Source organism: Lithobates pipiens, unplaced genomic scaffold (assembly GCF_037356315.1).
Source record: "Lithobates pipiens isolate NorthernLeopardFrog02 unplaced genomic scaffold, aLitPip1_a1.2 Scaffold_13, whole genome shotgun sequence".
Lineage (NCBI taxonomy): Eukaryota > Metazoa > Chordata > Amphibia > Anura > Ranidae > Lithobates > Lithobates pipiens.
In genome coordinates this window covers 417,002,801-417,019,918 of record NW_027507718.1, presented here as the reverse complement: position 1 = coordinate 417,019,918, position 17,118 = coordinate 417,002,801, and the positions used below count along the sequence as shown (strand labels likewise).

Below are 17,118 nucleotides of genomic sequence, written 5' to 3'. Positions count from 1 at the left end.
GCGCTGTTCCCCATTGGCCCCTCCTCCTTCTCCCCTCCTGTCCTTCCTGAGTGCTTGTAAGTGACATCATCTGCAGTGGACAGGATAGGAGGAGGAGTCGAGGGGGAACAGCGCGCCACTGGAGAAGATATGAAACAAGCTCTGAAGCCAGCAGAAGAAAGCAAGTACTGAAGTGTGCCCCGCTGTGTCCCCCCACAATGTACCCAACAGTCTATCCCCTACCTACCCCATGTAATGTGCCATGCCCCCTGTCCCATGTAATGTCCTGTCATGTGCCCTGCCCCATGTAATGTCCCCTGCCCCTTGTAATGTCCCCTGCCCCATGTAATGTCCCCTGTCCCATGTAATGTCCTGTCATGTGCACTGCCCGATGTAATGTCCCCTGTCCCATGTAATGTTCTGTCATGTGCTCTGCCCCATGTAATGTGCCCTGTCCCATGTAATGTCACCCTTCATGTGCCCTGTCCTATGTAATGTGCCCCATCCCATGTAATGTACCCTGTCATGTGCTCTGTCCCATGTAATGTCCCCTGTCACGTACCTTCATTTAGAGCCTGATGAGCAGAGGGAGGCCTCTTGTACAACCCCGGTTCATGGACCACTGAGGTTGCAACAGAGGTAGGAATGCCTGCGATGTTCTCTGTAGCAGGTGAACAGGTAAAGCAGCTGGCAGCGGCAGTGGAGCTGCGGGGCAAGGCTGTGGTTGCAGGCACATTGAGGATGGAGGGGTGCTGTGGGTGCAGGTATGTTGCAGGTGTCAGTGTACTGCAAGTACTTAGAGGTTGTAGCAAGTGGAGGAGACTGGTGCAGAATCAGACAAGCCAGGTTATACATTGAAAATCAGGTACATCAGGCAAAGAATGGTCAAAGTTCAGGCAGAGGTTTAGCAACAGAGAATCAAGCAGATAAAGGAGAATCAAGGTCAAGCAAGCCAAGGTCAGGAGTGGAGAGAATCAGAGTAGTCAGGATTTTCATGTTTATGTGAGTGCATTTGGATTGTTTAATCTTTTCATGAATTGGTTAAAATGGAGAGCACTGTATGTGTTTTTTTATTGTTCTGAGGGAACTATGAATCTGTCCCCTTGGAGGTTAAGCTTTACATGGAAAGTGCTGCTGAAGCCGGAAGTGATCATTACCATCATTTTACTTACCTATGCCTGTTTGGATCTCTGCATACACACGATCAGACTATCCAGCGGACTTAGTTCAGCGGACAATCCGCCGGACTTTGCAGCGGAGGTCCGCTGGACTTTCCAAAAGAGCGGACTTGCCCACACACGACCGGACTTTTCCGGCGGAGGTCCGCCGGACTTTTCAAATGAACGGACTTGCCCACACACACGGAGTAAACTCTGTTCATTTTGAACATGACTCCATCAACGAGATTGACACCTTGCTAGCCCCGTCGCCTGGAATGAATTTAAAGGGGAACCCCTATGCCAAAAAAGCGGCGTGAGGGTCCTCCCAAAGTCCATACCAGACCCTTATCCAAGCATGCAGCCCGGACGGTCAGGAGAGGGGGTGGGGACGAGCGAGCACCCCCCTCCTGAGCTGTACCAGGCCGTGTGCCCTCAACATGGGGGGGTGGGTGCTTTGGGGAGGGGGGGGGGCCCTGCGGAGGTGGCGATATTGACTTCCTTCGCTAGTCCCATCTACCTGGAGTCACGTTCAAAATGAACGGACTTTACTCCATGTGTGGGCAAGTCCGTTCATTTGAAAAGTCCGGTGGACTAGCAAACAGATGGGCGGATTGTCCGCCGGACTGCCGAGTCCGGCGGTCAATTTTGAGTCAAGACTTCTTTCTAAGTCCATCTGACTTTTGGGAAGAAAAAGTACACCGGAGCCCACACATGGGCAAATTTTCCGGATAGTCCGATTGGGTGTACGCAGCATTACAGTTTGGAGGTTAATAGTAAGGTGAGAGCATCCACATACACTTTGGGCATTAAGACATAAATACGGCATTATGACCACTAGATAGCACTGATGATCATAGGAAATAATCATATTAGACAAAATACGGTGACTTTTTGTTGTGGCTCTGCAAATGTTTTTTATAAATAGAGCCTGAAAGTGTGGTATGTAAAACCTAAAAATAAACTTTTCTCTTTCTCTCCCTTTTGGGCTGTAAAATATAACATTGAATGCATTTTGCTATATCTGTTCCAAAATGACCCCTTTATCCTGCCAAAATCAAGTGCTATCCTCCATTCTGTGCCCAAAACACCTTCCCAACACCCTCCTTCCTTTGAAGATGAGGAAAGGCTGGAGTTTGATGTGGTCGTAACATACTTCCTGTTCTAGGGTGACAACGCTGCTCTTTTCTAGATACAGTAGAGTGAGTGTTGTCAACCTAGGTCATTAAATGTGTTACTGGCAGGTTTACCAAATAACGATAAAGATAAAAATACTGAAAACAATTATTACAGCTACCTTATCTAGGGACTGGCAAACTGCAACTCATGAAATGTTTCTTGAGTTTAGATACAGTTCCATAATTTTATTAAATATAAAACTGGATTAAGTTGTAGTTTTTGTATTTCCTGGATTCCAGTCCAGCAAATAACATAATGTACTAGTATTAAAGTGCACCTCTCAAGAAAAACCCTGCAGTACTCTAAAAACTACAACATTTCCTAAGAGTACAGCAGGTTGGACCATACCCTCCTGTTTCCTACTCCTTCCTTGTGGCCAGTATAGCTGACTACTATAGTGATGGGCCACTAGAAAGTGCAAGAGACCAGCCTTCAACACTCAAAGGAAGATTTAAATAAAGTTGGTCTTGAGGGCTCCAATGTGGAAATGAAGGGGGAGAAAGGTTTGCACATGCATCTTTAGCTGTCTACACTGTGTACATGCAGGGCCTGTGCTAGACTATCTTGCGCCCAAGGCAAGACCAGCTACTTGCACCCCCCAAAAAATGGAACTGTACACACTGTCCTCCTTCTTGCACACACTTCCCCCTATTTTTCCTGAACATACTGCCCCCTTTAACTCTACATTCCCTTCCTGCACATACTAACCCCCTTTAATGAATTATACACCCCCCTTGCTGCATACATTGCCCCCTTTAAGGCTACACCACCTTCCTGAACACACTGCCCCCTTCCTGCACACACTGTGCCCTCTAACCCTACAACCCCCCTTTCTCTACATACTGCCCCCTCCTGCACACACTGCCCCCCTGTAATGCTACACCCCCTTCCTGCACAAACTGCCCCATTCCTGCACACACTGTGCCCTTTAACCTACACCCCTTTTTGTACGCACTGTCCCCTTTATGCATAAATTGTACCCTTTAACACTACACCCCCCCTTTCTGCCCACATTTAATGCTACCCTCCTCCTGCACACACTGCCCCTTTCCTGCCACACTGTTTCCGTTAACCCTACAATCCCCTTCCTGTACACACTGCCCCCCTTTAACACTACCCACACTTCCTGCACACACTGCTTCTCTTCCCACACACACTGTAACCTTTAACCCTACAACCCCCTTCCCGTACACACTGCCCACATTTAACTCTACAGCCCCTTTGCTGTATACACTGTCCCTCTTCCTGTACACACTGACCCCTACACCCCCCTTCCTGCACACACTTCCCCCTTTCTGTACACATTGCCCCCCTTTAACCTTGCACTCCCCTTCCAACACACTGCCCCCTTTAACCCTACACCCCCCTTTCTGCACACACTACACCCCTTTAATGATACACCCCTCTTCCTGCACACACTGCTCCCCTTCCTGCACACACTGTGCCCTTTAACCATATACCCCCTTACTGTACATACTGCCTCCTTTAACCCTACATCCCTCTTTCTGTTCACACCATCCCCCTTCAACCCTACACCCCCTGCCTGTATATACTGCCCCCGTTCCTGTACACACTGCCCCCTTTAACCCTACACCTCTCTTTCTGTAAATACTGCCCCCTTTAACCCTACACCCCTCTTCCTATATACACTGCCCCCTTCCTGTACACACTGCCCCCCTTTAACACTACACCCCCTTTCCAGCACACACTGCCACCCTTCCTGCACACGCTGCCCAAATTTAACCCTACACCCCCTTCCTGCACACACAGCCCCCCTTCCTGCACACACTGCCTCCTTCCACCACACGCTATGCCCTTTAACCTACACCCTTCTTCCCGTACACACTGCCCCCTTTAACCCTACACCCCTCTTCCTGTATACACTGCCCTCTTCTTTCCCGTGTACAGGGCATTATAAAGAGATGGGACCTAGGAGTTGATTAGACCACAACTAAAAGATGAGGGGGTGGGATCCTGGGAAAAATGCATGTGGAGTGAATTACTGTAGATTACTTACTGTATGCTGGGGTGTGAACTGGAAGAAGAGCTGCAGACCTGGTGAATAGCAACAGCAAGTTCATAAAGCAGGTCAGGTAACCAGTGACAATTGAAGAGGCATAGCCTACAAAGTGACATACAGGGTAGAATGATCATTTTGTCATAATTTAACAGTGATTGCAGATCTGTGATAACTGGGGAGTTGCTTGGGGGAGTGGTAGCCAAGAGTTCTGTTATCGGCATCAGGTGCTGGAGCCTGAATTCTTTCACCCTGCACCAGCACTTATGGTGGGTCTGCTAGAAACCAGGATTATGCTGGCGCTGGGAAGAGAGTAGGGAAACCAGTGGCTGTGGCTGCACCCTTGGTGGCAGTGCGCCCTAGGTGGCTGCCTAGTTCGTCTAGTGGTAGCACTGGCCCTGTGTGCATGTATTAACTTTTTTTCAAGCAAGCCCTTTATGTTGAATAAAATCACAGATCAGGTTATTGTTAAGGAACTGTATTTCAATTAGCCCACATATAACATTAATATTTTAAATAATTAATATAGATACAATTAACACTGTCATAATAAACTAGAAAAATGTATTTGAAGATTTGTAATGTAATAATTGTCTATGCCATACATGTTCTGTAACCAGAGCAATGATTAAGACTTTCTATACAAACAGTACACTCTCACATGTTCTTCTGTTAAAACAAAAATCACCAAACAGCATATCATATTGATACAGATACACTCAGTACTATAGGTTATAGAGTACTATAGATTAAATTCTATTACTGAATTAAAAATTGACAAAGGCCAAGGATCCACCTGATCTCACAATTGTGTTTTTTATTTCTAATGCTATGCTCATGCAGCTATGTATTTTATTGCATTTACATTGAATGGCATTTCAGAAATATGTCAACTGATTTAATCTACAGCCGTCAATCTTGTCATCACTGTTTATTTGTTACCATAAAAGTCAACAAAATTGTCATAATAAATACAGTCGTGAAAAGGTATTTGCAGATTGTATAGTCATCAATGTGAGCACATGCATTTTTTTTTTGTTGTATTTCCCACTGTAGGGTAATGTTTGTGGGGATATCCGAAAACTTCAATATTTGATTGTTATTTCAAAAAGTCATATAAGTATTACAAGGATTTTTTAATTAGATATACAGAACGGTATACTTGGTGTATGTTGTGTATGTAAAGGAATTCAGTAGAAGTACACAAACATAGCGCAAATATTTCACTAGTAAATAGAATGTTCCTACAAATTATATTTTTCTAGTAGTTCCATCTGCCATGGACGTTTTTTCTCTGGAAAATAATCTGGAATTTTAATTTTCTTAAACTCTTGTATACATTTTTTCATTTCCTCCTCAATGCTTGGCTTCTCCGACACTTTCCTTTTAGAAAGATTGTTATCCCGAGACTTGCTAATCAGTGTTTGAAAAAGTTCACTGTTCCTGCGTTTGTCTGGTGTTGGAACCCACTGGACTTGGTTCTTCTTTAAAGGACGATCCAAAGTTAAAGTATTCTGTTGATGAGAAGTTGATTGCTGAAGTACAGATGTATTTTCTTGAGGGGTACTAGCTTCTGACTGGCTATCACAACTAGACGTAGACAGTTCATTACATGAGGTTCCACTTTCACTACCTTTATCTAAGACTTTTTCTTGCTTACTTTCTTCACAATCTTGTTTTGGAGATACTATTTTCTGTGGGGATCCTGCAGGGATAAGAATGTAAAAAAAAAAATGTTTTAGTATAAGTAATTACGGCAATTCAAGTGTAAGTTTTCTAAAGGGTTTAAACATAAAGATGAATGAACAGATTTATATACCATGGCAAAATGGTCAGGCTAGCAAATCGAATGATTCTGAAGCACTGGTCAATTTTTTTCCAGTTGCTAGATGCATATTCAATCACATTGGCAAATCACAATTTACATCAATCTATTGTTAGTCACAGGTTAGTTAGTAAACTTCTTTTGCCCAGACATACTATATGACCATTTATGTAAAATTGCCAATTTGCCAACAGTCAATCAGTATATAAGGTTGCTAAAATGTCCTCAGGAACCTGTGTTCTAAACATAGCTGATATAGTATCTGGAGGCATTACTCCTGCCAGAGAAATTAAAACAAAGAATCTCTGCGATAGGAACTCCCGTGAGCCCCACCAAAACAATATTTAGAATTCCTGCTCGCGCCTTACCTGTTTGAAGCCCCCCTTGAGCAGAGCTTGCTGTCTCTCCCCCCCCCCCCTCTTTTCCATATATTCTTCTTTTTTATGTTTTTCCTTACCATCTATCTCTTCTTATGTACACCTCTATCTCGGTTGAGCATAATTTCACTTTGGAACTACCAGTATTCAAGTTCCTTACATGTGAACATCATTACCACTCAATGCCATTCAAAATTGTCATGAGTGTACACCAATGTTTGTGCACCCAGAAGTTCTGGATATTATTATCCACATACTGTACTTACATTTTTTTGATAACAAAACTTATATTAGCGTAAACAATACATAATGTGGTGACCCCATCCCATAGGACACAGTCTGCTCCCATTGGGGTGTCTGGGTTGGCAGGAACAGCGTATAAAATGCAATAAGTTCATTACACCAAATTAACCCCCCTGACGGTATTCCCGAGTCTGGCTCGGGGTGGAATTTTCATACCAAAAGCGGTATCCCCGAGCCAGACTCGGGACTGCATCGCTGGATCCAGGAGGAAGTTTACTTACCTTCTCCCTCGGATCCAGCGTTGTCTCCCCGCTGTACGAGCGAGCCGTGTCTCGCTCGATGCATCACATCGCTGATCTCCGTGCCCTGCAAGCGTTGCGACGCACGGGGACGGAGATCGGCGCCAAATTCAAAAAGTGAAACAAACAGTAAACATACAGTATAATGTAATCTTACAGATTACATTGCTGTATGTAAATATTTCACATCCCCGTTGTCCCTAGTGGTCTGCCCAGTGTCCTGCATGCAGTTTTATGTAATAAAAACTGTTCTTTATGCCTGGAAACTGGAGATTGTCCATAGCAACCAAAACTGTCCTTTTACATCAAAAATTGTTTTAGACCAGCTAGAAAACAGCGATAATAAATTAGAATCACTCGCAGAATTGAGCGATATCGATTTGTGGGGAGATCCGTCATCAAATACTGAAAAGTAATGACAGTGACAATTCTGCAACTGAGCAAATTTCAGTGTTTTTGATTTGATTACATTATTGAATACTTTTTATTATTGTTATATTATTATTTGGTATAATTATTTATAGGTATTTATTATATTATAATTTATGATTTCATTTTTCAAATTTTTATTATACCTGGGATGTCTGCTAGACTCTGGTTTGGACAGATTTAAGTGAGTTATTCCTAAGAATTGCAGGACTACAATATAAAACACCAAATTTTCATGCAAAATAATGGTACCGCTTTTAGCACCTAAAATCCGAAATAATCGTACCGCCAGGGAGGTTAAATGGTATTGACTTGTCTTCCACGTATTCGTGTATGCTGTATAGAATACTTTTAACAACTATACAACCCAAGCTCAATATGCCTGTGTGCCTACTGGTTTGCACCTTGGTACCGCTTTGTCATTTTGTGTTGATGAGACAATAAAACCTATTGAACCTAAACATAGCTGATATAGCTTGGTTGATTGATATGAGTTCCAGACAACAATGAAATGAATACGCACCATTGTATACGAGTATTCATGTGTAAAAATTTTATTTTCTATTACTAGTTTATTAGTAATGATTCTCAAAAGAAAATGTAATTTTATGCTTTGTTATTACATCCAAAAACTTAGATGTATAATTTCACATGGAGTTATTCACTTTGTTGCAAAGGATTAATGTAAATTCTGGCAAAAAATAAATCACCCCTGTTAGGTTTCTAACAATTATGTTTTGTAACTTCTAAAGAAATAAAATCGTTTTTTTTAAACAAAAAATGTAAACATAATATAGAAAATTAGGCATTGAAATGCAAAGAGCAATAACCCAATGCAACCAGTTTGGTGAATCTATTAATGATGAATTAAAATTGTTAACAAACTGTAATACTGTGGGATGTAAGCAGAATAATGAAAAAAATAAATGCGTACTGTTTATTGCCTAATGAATCAGATTGGATTTATACATTTTAATGCCATTATTTGTACTTACTCATAGGGGTTGAGTTACTAAAGGGAAATATACTGTTTACTTTGCAAAAGCAATAACACTCTGCAAGGGAATTATTCTCAGAGCTTGGTGAATGAGAGAAAGCTCTGCTAACACCCATCATCCAATCATGTGCAAGCAAAATTGCATTTTTTTTCTTTTATTTTCATTGCACACAAATGGATATTTTTTGCAAAGTAAAGCTTCAACACATTCACTAAGCTCTGGGGAAAATTCCCTTGCAGTGTGTAACTTCACTAGAAAAGGAAACAGTAAATAAACCTTTAGTAAATAAACCTAATAAAGTCTAGTAATCCATAGTGAACAAATCAGAATATATCTTTCAGTGATCTTAGTTCAACTAAAATCTATTGGTTACTGTAGGGTATAACTTCAGCACCGCTCTTTGAATTTCACTAAAGGATCTGTCAACCGAAAATAAATACTTAAAGTTCTATGGCCTTTGCTGTGCTACACACATGAATAGATTCTTCTCTATATAAAAGGCCTCCAGTAATGAGATCTTTTCTCTTGAATTCCCAGGTTTACTCATCTGCTGTAGTCAGAACAATGGGACCCACTCTCCATGTTGGTAATTCTGTGGTAGTTTATATTATGGTGAATGCAAATGGAAAAGAAGAAACACCCAAAGGTGAGCACTCTAAGGTGGAGAGGATGGTGGATGGGAATATACCAGAGTGGGACAATCTTGCCTCTGGAGTTCTCAAGAGATGTAAGAAGTCAGGTAATACAAGGATAGTGCCTTGTCTTATCTATTATATTATTATATTTTATCCTTTCTCCCTCAGCAGCATAGGTTGTGAGACTGAGCATCAGTGGTGGCCCGTCCATACGGGGCACAGGGCACCGCTACACCCTAATCCATGTGCCTGGCCCCTAATCAACATGCAGGGCTCCAGACACATGGATTCCATTTTTTTTTAGAAGCACATGAGTAGAACCTGAGGCTCTAATTGGCCTTCAAAAAGGGTGGGCTTGGGTCGAAGAGCACTGCACCCCGAGCCCACCCAGTTGTGTGTCAATAGCGAATTAATATTAGCTATTATCTTCCTGATTCTCCTCCTGGCCTGAGACCCATCACTCATTTGGCCGAGAGGAGAATCAATCCTATTGGCCGCCTAGGAGAAGGAGGAGGAAGGAGACACACAGCGGAAGCCACCTTGATGCAGAGGAGGAGGAGAAGCAGGGGAATCCACTGCCCTGAGGAAGTGCTGCCCATGACCTAGATGGGGTAAGTGCAGGGCTGGTGACCGACTGGGGGGGACCTGTTTGCCACCCTCCAAAAAAATATACCACCAGCGGCCACTACTGATCAGTTCCGCTTTAAACTTCCTCAGTTTTTCAATAAATTATAAAACTATAATTCCATAGGGTTGGTTCACTTTGCAAGGGAATTACTGTTTTGCAAAGGACGTTTCTCCAGAGTTTAGTAAATATCATAACAATTTAGTTCGCAAAGAATATACAATCAGAAAACTGCATTTTTTCTTGCACATGATTGGATAGTGGAAGTCAATTTCCCCTTATTCATTAGGGTCTGGTGAAAATTCCCTTGCAAAGTACATATTCTCTTGCAAAGTGAATAGTCTATTTGCCTTTAGTAAATCAATCAAAAGAAGGTCAACTAATCCAGGCAGTTTTTAATACAGGCATACCCCACTTTTAAGTACACAATGGGGTTTATTTACTAAAGCTGGAAAGTGCAAAATCAGGCTCACTTCTGCATAGAAACCAATCAGCTTCTAACCTCGACTTCTTCAATTAACCCCCCTGGCAGTATTCCAGAGTCTGGCTCGGGGTGAAAATTTTGTACCAAAAGCGTTAATCCCGAGCCAGACTCGGAACCGCATTGCTGAATCCAGGGAGCGCTTACTTACCTTGTCCCCTGGATCCAGCGATGTCCCGCCGCACTGTGAGTGGCTTGTTCTCCGCTCGATCTATCACGGAGCCGAGCTCCTTTCCTTGCGAGCGTTGCGACGCATGGGGACGGAGAACGGCGCCAAATTCAAAAAGTAAAACACACACATTACATACAGTATAATGTAATCTTACAGATTACATTGATGTATGTAATTATTTCACACACCCTTTGTCCCTAGTGGTCTGCCCAGTGTCCTGCATGCAGTTTTATATTATAAAAACTGTTCTTTATGCCTGGAAACTGGAGATTGTCCATAGCAACCAAAACTGTCCCTTTACATCAAAAGAGGTTTTAGACCAGCTAGAAAACAATGATAATATATTGGAATCACTCGCAGAATTGAGCGAAAGCGATTTGTGGGGAGATCCGTCATCAAATACTGAAAAGTAATGACAGTGACAATTCTGCAACTGAGCAAATTTCAGTGTTTTTGATTTGATTACATTATTGAATACTTTTTATTATTGTTATATTATTATTTGGTATAATTATTTATAGGTATTTATTATATTATAATTTCTGATTTCATTTTTCAAACTTTATCATACCCGGGATGTCTGCTAGACTCTGGTTTGGACAGATTTAAGTGAGTTATTCCTAAGAATTACAGGACTACAATATAAAACGCCAAATTTTCATGCAAAATAATTGTACCGCTTTAAGCACCTAAAATCTGAAATAATCATACCGCCAGGGAGGTTAAGCTTTGGTAATAAAACCTGGAAGCTCATTGGTTTCTATGCAGAAGTGAGCCTGATTTTGCACTTTCCAGCTTTAGTAAATAAACCCCATTGTGCACTTAAAAGTGGGGTATTCCTGTATAGCCACAGACCTGACAATATGTCTGCATCTTGTAATTCTTATATATCTAAATAGGTATGTTTTCTTATAAAAGATGTTACACACACTTTTATATCAGATTATTTTTGCCAGAATTCTAAATGACATTTGCAGCATTTGGTAAGCAGTAGGAGGCACACCTAATCTAATGTCAATTTCTTACATTTTCAAAATATTATTTTCTTTACATTTCAGGAAACCTTTATGGGAATATTCTGCTATATTTCTGTGGCCCCCTTTAGCATTATCCAATGAAAAAGCACTCTTACTCAAGAAGATTTAGTCTTAACCAAATATATCACTGACAGCACCCTATATTTGTAAATACATTGTAAGAACTTACAGTATCTTGTAGGGCTGTCATATGTAGCATTTATAAATGCTACAATTAAATGCCTCAAAAGTTAAAAGCAGCATTAAAAAAGTGGAGACATGCTACCAGTGTTATTTTGACGTAAATTTTTTATTTCGTTTTAGTCATAGTCTCTTGACTAAAATGCCATTTTTGTTTTAACCATATTTCAGTCATCTGAATTGTTTTAGCTCTAGTTGTATTTTTGTTGCCTAAAAGTTACATTCGATTTTAGGCAACTATAAACCCCAGTGCATTTTAGTCAACTAAAATAGGTTTACTTAAATTGTAATGCATTTTATTTAAAAGAGAAGTATGGGAATGTTTTTTTTTTTTCTTGAATCATACATACCGATGCTGCATCTGTCTGCTGCCAACTCTAAGACTGAGAACCGAGCGATCAAACACTGTTACTCACTCGGTTCTCAGAGCTCCATGAGCAGACAGCTGGAGGCTGTCAGTCACTGCTCTCTGTTCTGCGCCCCCGCCCCGTACTCACTGAGAGGCTGAGCCGGGTGTCAGTCCATACTGATCTTTCCAGAGCGTGGATCATCACTTTGGCATCATATGACAGCGAACTTCAGCCCTCTGTCTGCTGAAAATGGGTCACAGGAATGCAGACCGAAGTTGCACTCCTGTGATCCACAAGAGAAGTACAGCCAAACTAACTTTGAGTGTACTTCTCCTTTAAGGATTTTTCTAGAATTGCCAGGTGCATTATATACTCCTGAAGTAAAAAACATGTTATTTATGGCAGGGCTTTACAAATTTGCTTTCAATCTAGGAGCCAGCTAAAAAAGTTAGGTGCCAGTTTTCTTTGATTACTGTTTACTGTCACCCCCTTCCTGCCCAGGCCAATTTTCAGCGTTCAGGGCTGTCACAATTTGAATGACAATTGTGAGGTCATGCAACACTGTACTCAAATACAATTTTTAGCATTTTTTTCAGACAGATAGAGCTTTCTTCTAGTAGTATTTAATTGCCATTTTATATTCTGCTAAATACATGAAAAAAAGACAGACAATTTTGGAAAAAAAAACAAAAAACGTTTTCTTTATTTCTGTTATAAAATGTTGCAAATAAGTAATTTTCCTTCTACACTAATGTGTGGCGATGATGCTGCACTGATAGGTACTGATGAGACACTGGTGAGGCTGCTCTGAGGGGATACTGTTGAGGCTGCACTGATGGGACACTGCTGAGGGTGCACTGAGGGCGCACAGGTAAGGCACTCATGAGGCTGCACTAATGGGAGACTGGTGAGGGTGCACTGATGGGGCACTGCTGAGGCTGCACTGATGGGACACTGCTGATTGTGCACTGATGGGGCACTGGTAAGGCTGCACTTATGTGACACTGGTAAGCCTGCACTGATGAGACACTGATAAGGTTGCACTGATGGGACACTGGAAGAGTAGCACTATTGGTGCCACTGATGAGGCTGCACTGATGAGACACTGGTAAGGCTGCACTGATGGGGCACTGGTAAGGATTCACTGATTGGACACTGGTAAGGATGCACTGATGGGGCACTGGTAAGGCTGCACTGATGGGACACTGGTAAGACTGCACTGATGGGACACTGGTAAGACTGCACTGATAGGGCACTGGTAAGGCTGCACTGATGGGTCCCTGGTAAGGCTGCACTGATGGGACACCGGTAAGGCTGCACTGATGGGACACTGGTAAGACTGCACTGATGGGACACTGGTAAGGCTGCACTGGTTAGGCACAGATGCGTGATGTGCAGACTTGACTCGGAGCTCGTCCAAGGGCGGAACTGGAGCACCCAGGGGATCCTCTGCGAAGTGGTAACTGGCTCCGGGCCACTGTTGAGCCCACTCACAGCCAATGGTTCCTACTGCAGGTAGTCTCACCGGACAGCTCAAAAGACCTTCACCCAGCAGGAGGGAGAAGAGAGCCACACAGGGGACACTTCCTGCCAGCGGCTCTGCTCCGCTGCCAGCTCCACTTCTCCCCAAACCCGCCCATCATACTACACTACAGACCTGCATCTGCCCTAACCCGCCATTCACAGTTCCGTCCTCACAGAGTTGCCACTCCCCACCCCCGGGATCAGAACACACTTGCCGGCCTCTTTGCAATTTTGCGCCCCCCCCCCGCTAGCCACAGGGACTGACAATAACCCAGGCGCCAGGCTGCATTTTCTAGTCGCAATTGCGACCTGGCCCCTGGGATTTGTCGAGCCCTGATTTATGGTAGTAAGGTTGAACATGCACTACAGACACAGATTTAGTTGTTGTGATATATATCTTCTTCATAAATAAAACAAGTTTCATAAACAAACAAAATGATTGTTTTTTAACAAACAGAAGTGCAACTTTAAAATATAAAAAAAAAAACGAAAAAAAACTGCCATTAGACCTTGTACACACGGTCGGACATTCCGAAAACAAAATCCGGCGCATTTTTTCCGACTGATTTTGTCCGAAACTGGTGTTGCAAACACACGGTCGGACAAAGTTGCCGGAAAATCCGATCGTACAGAACGTGATGACGTTTGGTTGTTACAACGGGATTACGTTCAGGCTAGTAGCCAATAGCTTTGGTCTCGTAATTTGATCTGAGCATGCGTGGCACTTTGTCCGATTGGAATTCTCTACAAACGATTGGATAAAGTCCGATCGGATGATGTTGTCGGAAAATTTTATATCCAGCTCTCAAACTTTGTTGGTCGGACATTCCAAAGGAAAAAGTCAGATGGAGCCCACACACGGTCGGATTATCCGACAACATGGTCTGATTAGACATTTTCCGTCGGAATTTCCGACCATGTGTACAAGGGCTTACACATATTACCTGAATCCATTACCAACATTAAATATTAAGAAAAAAATAATAATTATTTTCTTCTTTCAGCAGCCTAGTAGATGCCCCTTACTTAATCGTATGCGGCAGTGCAGTGTTAATTTTAACGTAAAATTTTGATTTAGTTTTAGTTATAGTCTTTTGACTAAAATGCCATTGGTTTTAGTCTGAATTGTTTTTGTATTTTTTATTAGATCAAAATGGTGTTCGTTCCTTCAACAAAATGAACACTCCATGGAACAAATACAGGCATTAAAAATCAGCACATGAGGTTCTATACAAAACAGTGGACTTTATTTTACCATGTGTTAATGTTTGTTCAGCATAAGCGCTCTGCAGAGTAAGATGTTAAAATGCTACTTATCTTTGGGGTTGATTTACCAAAACTAGAGAGTTTTTTTATTCAAAGCTTAATTGAGCAAGCTGAAGTTAAAAGCTGATTGACTACCATGCACAGCTGCACCAGATTTTGAACTCTCCCGTTTTAATAAATTAACTCGTCTGTGCTGCAAAGACAGCAAGTTCTATATAGCACAGGATACCAGGCTGACACATTAGGAGGATGGATGTGTATAGGGCTGTAGAATGTTGGTGACCCATTGTGAGGGTCTGGACAGTCCCAAAGGCATAGAGTACAATGTGCATGCTGTTGTCCAGGTATGGTCACATAGTGGGCAGAATTTGGATGAAACACTTGAGGCCAATAGTAACCTGTAAATACAGAACTGTAAGACCTGCCACTGAAAAATGATTTCAGGAGATGCAGAGCTATAATTATCATTTTTGATTTACTTCTTAATGAATCGCTGGTACAGAATCAATTAGAAGGCCTCGAGTTCCAGCTTTAGAAGGTGCATATAGGCTCCAGGTTTGTGAATAGCAAGGAGAAAGCAAGGGCAATAATGAATTTTCAGCAGCTTGTTCCTTCAACAAGTCAAAAGTCAAGTGTTGGCTCACATGTTTTTTATTATGCCAGATTCACTTTTAAATGTCACAATTTTGTATGGCAAGTTGTTGGGAGGTGTAGCTTAGTGTTAATGTATGTGATCCATAAGAAAATAGACGAAAAGATATTTTGTGAACAACATACTACCACTGGCAACTTTATGGTCTTGAAATCAAGTTTAAAATTAAATGGCAAGGTAAAACAGCCAAAACATAAAAAGAACAATCTGTGCTGAACAAGGAAAGCTGCTAGCAATATGTAGTATAAAAAGTAAAATTATCTGGAACTGAGGCATGTAGAAAGTACAGAATCGTAATTACATTCAACTGTCTATGACCCCATGGATAGAATCAATTATATACTCATTTAGTTTAATACAAGATATATGACAGAGGATTTTCCATATTTAAACTGACAAAAACATTTGTAAAGTGGTGTAATATGCTGAGTGGAACTTATTAATAAATATATCTGCATCTTTCATTACAAGCAGGATTTAGTGTCTATGTCTAGAGACAAAGATGATAAACGATAACAGCATGCAGCAAGAGAGCAAAATTCCCCTAAGGCAATTTATGGATTCTATTTCGCCATTAAATATTTATTTGATTTACTACTCACCCTACCTTGGTTTATCCATCTGCCAACAAAGATATGTGTATAATATATATATATATATATATATATATATATATATATATATATATATATATATATATATATATATATATATATATATATATATATATATATATATATATATATATATATATATATATATTGTTTATGTGTGTGTGTGTATATACACACAGAGCAAAATTATAAATGCAACACTTTTGTTTTTTCCCCTATTTATCATGAGCTGAACTCAAAGATCTACGACTTTTTCTACGTACAATGAAGACCTATTTCTCTCAAATATTCTACACAAATCTGTCTAAATCTGTTTTAGTGAGCACTTCTCCTTTGCCAAGATAATCCACCCACCTCACAGGTGTGGCATATCAAGATGCTGATTAGACAGCATGATTATTGCACAGGAATACCTTAGGCTAACGACAATAAAAGGCCACTCTAAAATGTGCAGTTTTATCGAACAGCACAATGCCACATATGTCGCAAGTTTTGAGGGAGCGTGCAATTGGCATGCTGACTGCAGGAATGTCCACCAGAGCTGATGCCCTTGAATTGAATGTTCATTTCTCTACCTTAAGCCATCTCCAAAGGCACTTCAGAGAATTTGGATGTACATCCAACTGCAGACCACGTGTAACCACACCAGCCGAGGACTTTTACATCCAGCATCTTCACCTCCAAGATCATCTGAGACCAGCCCTCTGGACAGCTGCTGCAACAAACGGTTTGCATAACCAAAGAATTTCTGCAAAAACTGTCAGGAACTGTCTCAGGGAAGCTCATCTACATTCTCGTCATCCTCATTGGAGTCTCGACCTGACTGCAGCTTGTCGTCGTAACCGACTTGAATGGGCAAATGCTCACATTCAATGCATCTGGCACTTTGGAGAGGTGTTCTCTTCACAGATGAATCCCGGTTCTCACTGTACAGGGCAGATGGCAGACAGAGTGTAAGGCGTTGTGTGGGTGAGTGGTTTACTGATGTCAACGTTGTGGATCTAGTGGTCCATGGTGGCGGTGGGGTTATGGTATGAGCAGGGGTATGCTATGGACCTCAAACACGGGTGCATTATATT

General features: G+C 41.6%; 1 protein-coding gene across 1 annotated transcript in view; it reads right to left on the bottom strand.

Annotated features, from left to right (window-relative positions):
• Window positions 1–4,794: 4,794 nt before the first annotated feature.
• Window positions 4,795–17,118, bottom strand: part of KCTD8 (potassium channel tetramerization domain containing 8) — a 218,924-nt gene continuing 206,600 nt past the window's right edge. The window contains exon 2 of the mRNA XM_077477550.1: window positions 4,795–6,037. Within this exon, the coding sequence (XP_077333676.1) occupies window positions 5,577–6,037 (461 nt within the window). The 3' untranslated portion in view covers window positions 4,795–5,576. The remainder of the gene's footprint in view (window positions 6,038–17,118) is intronic.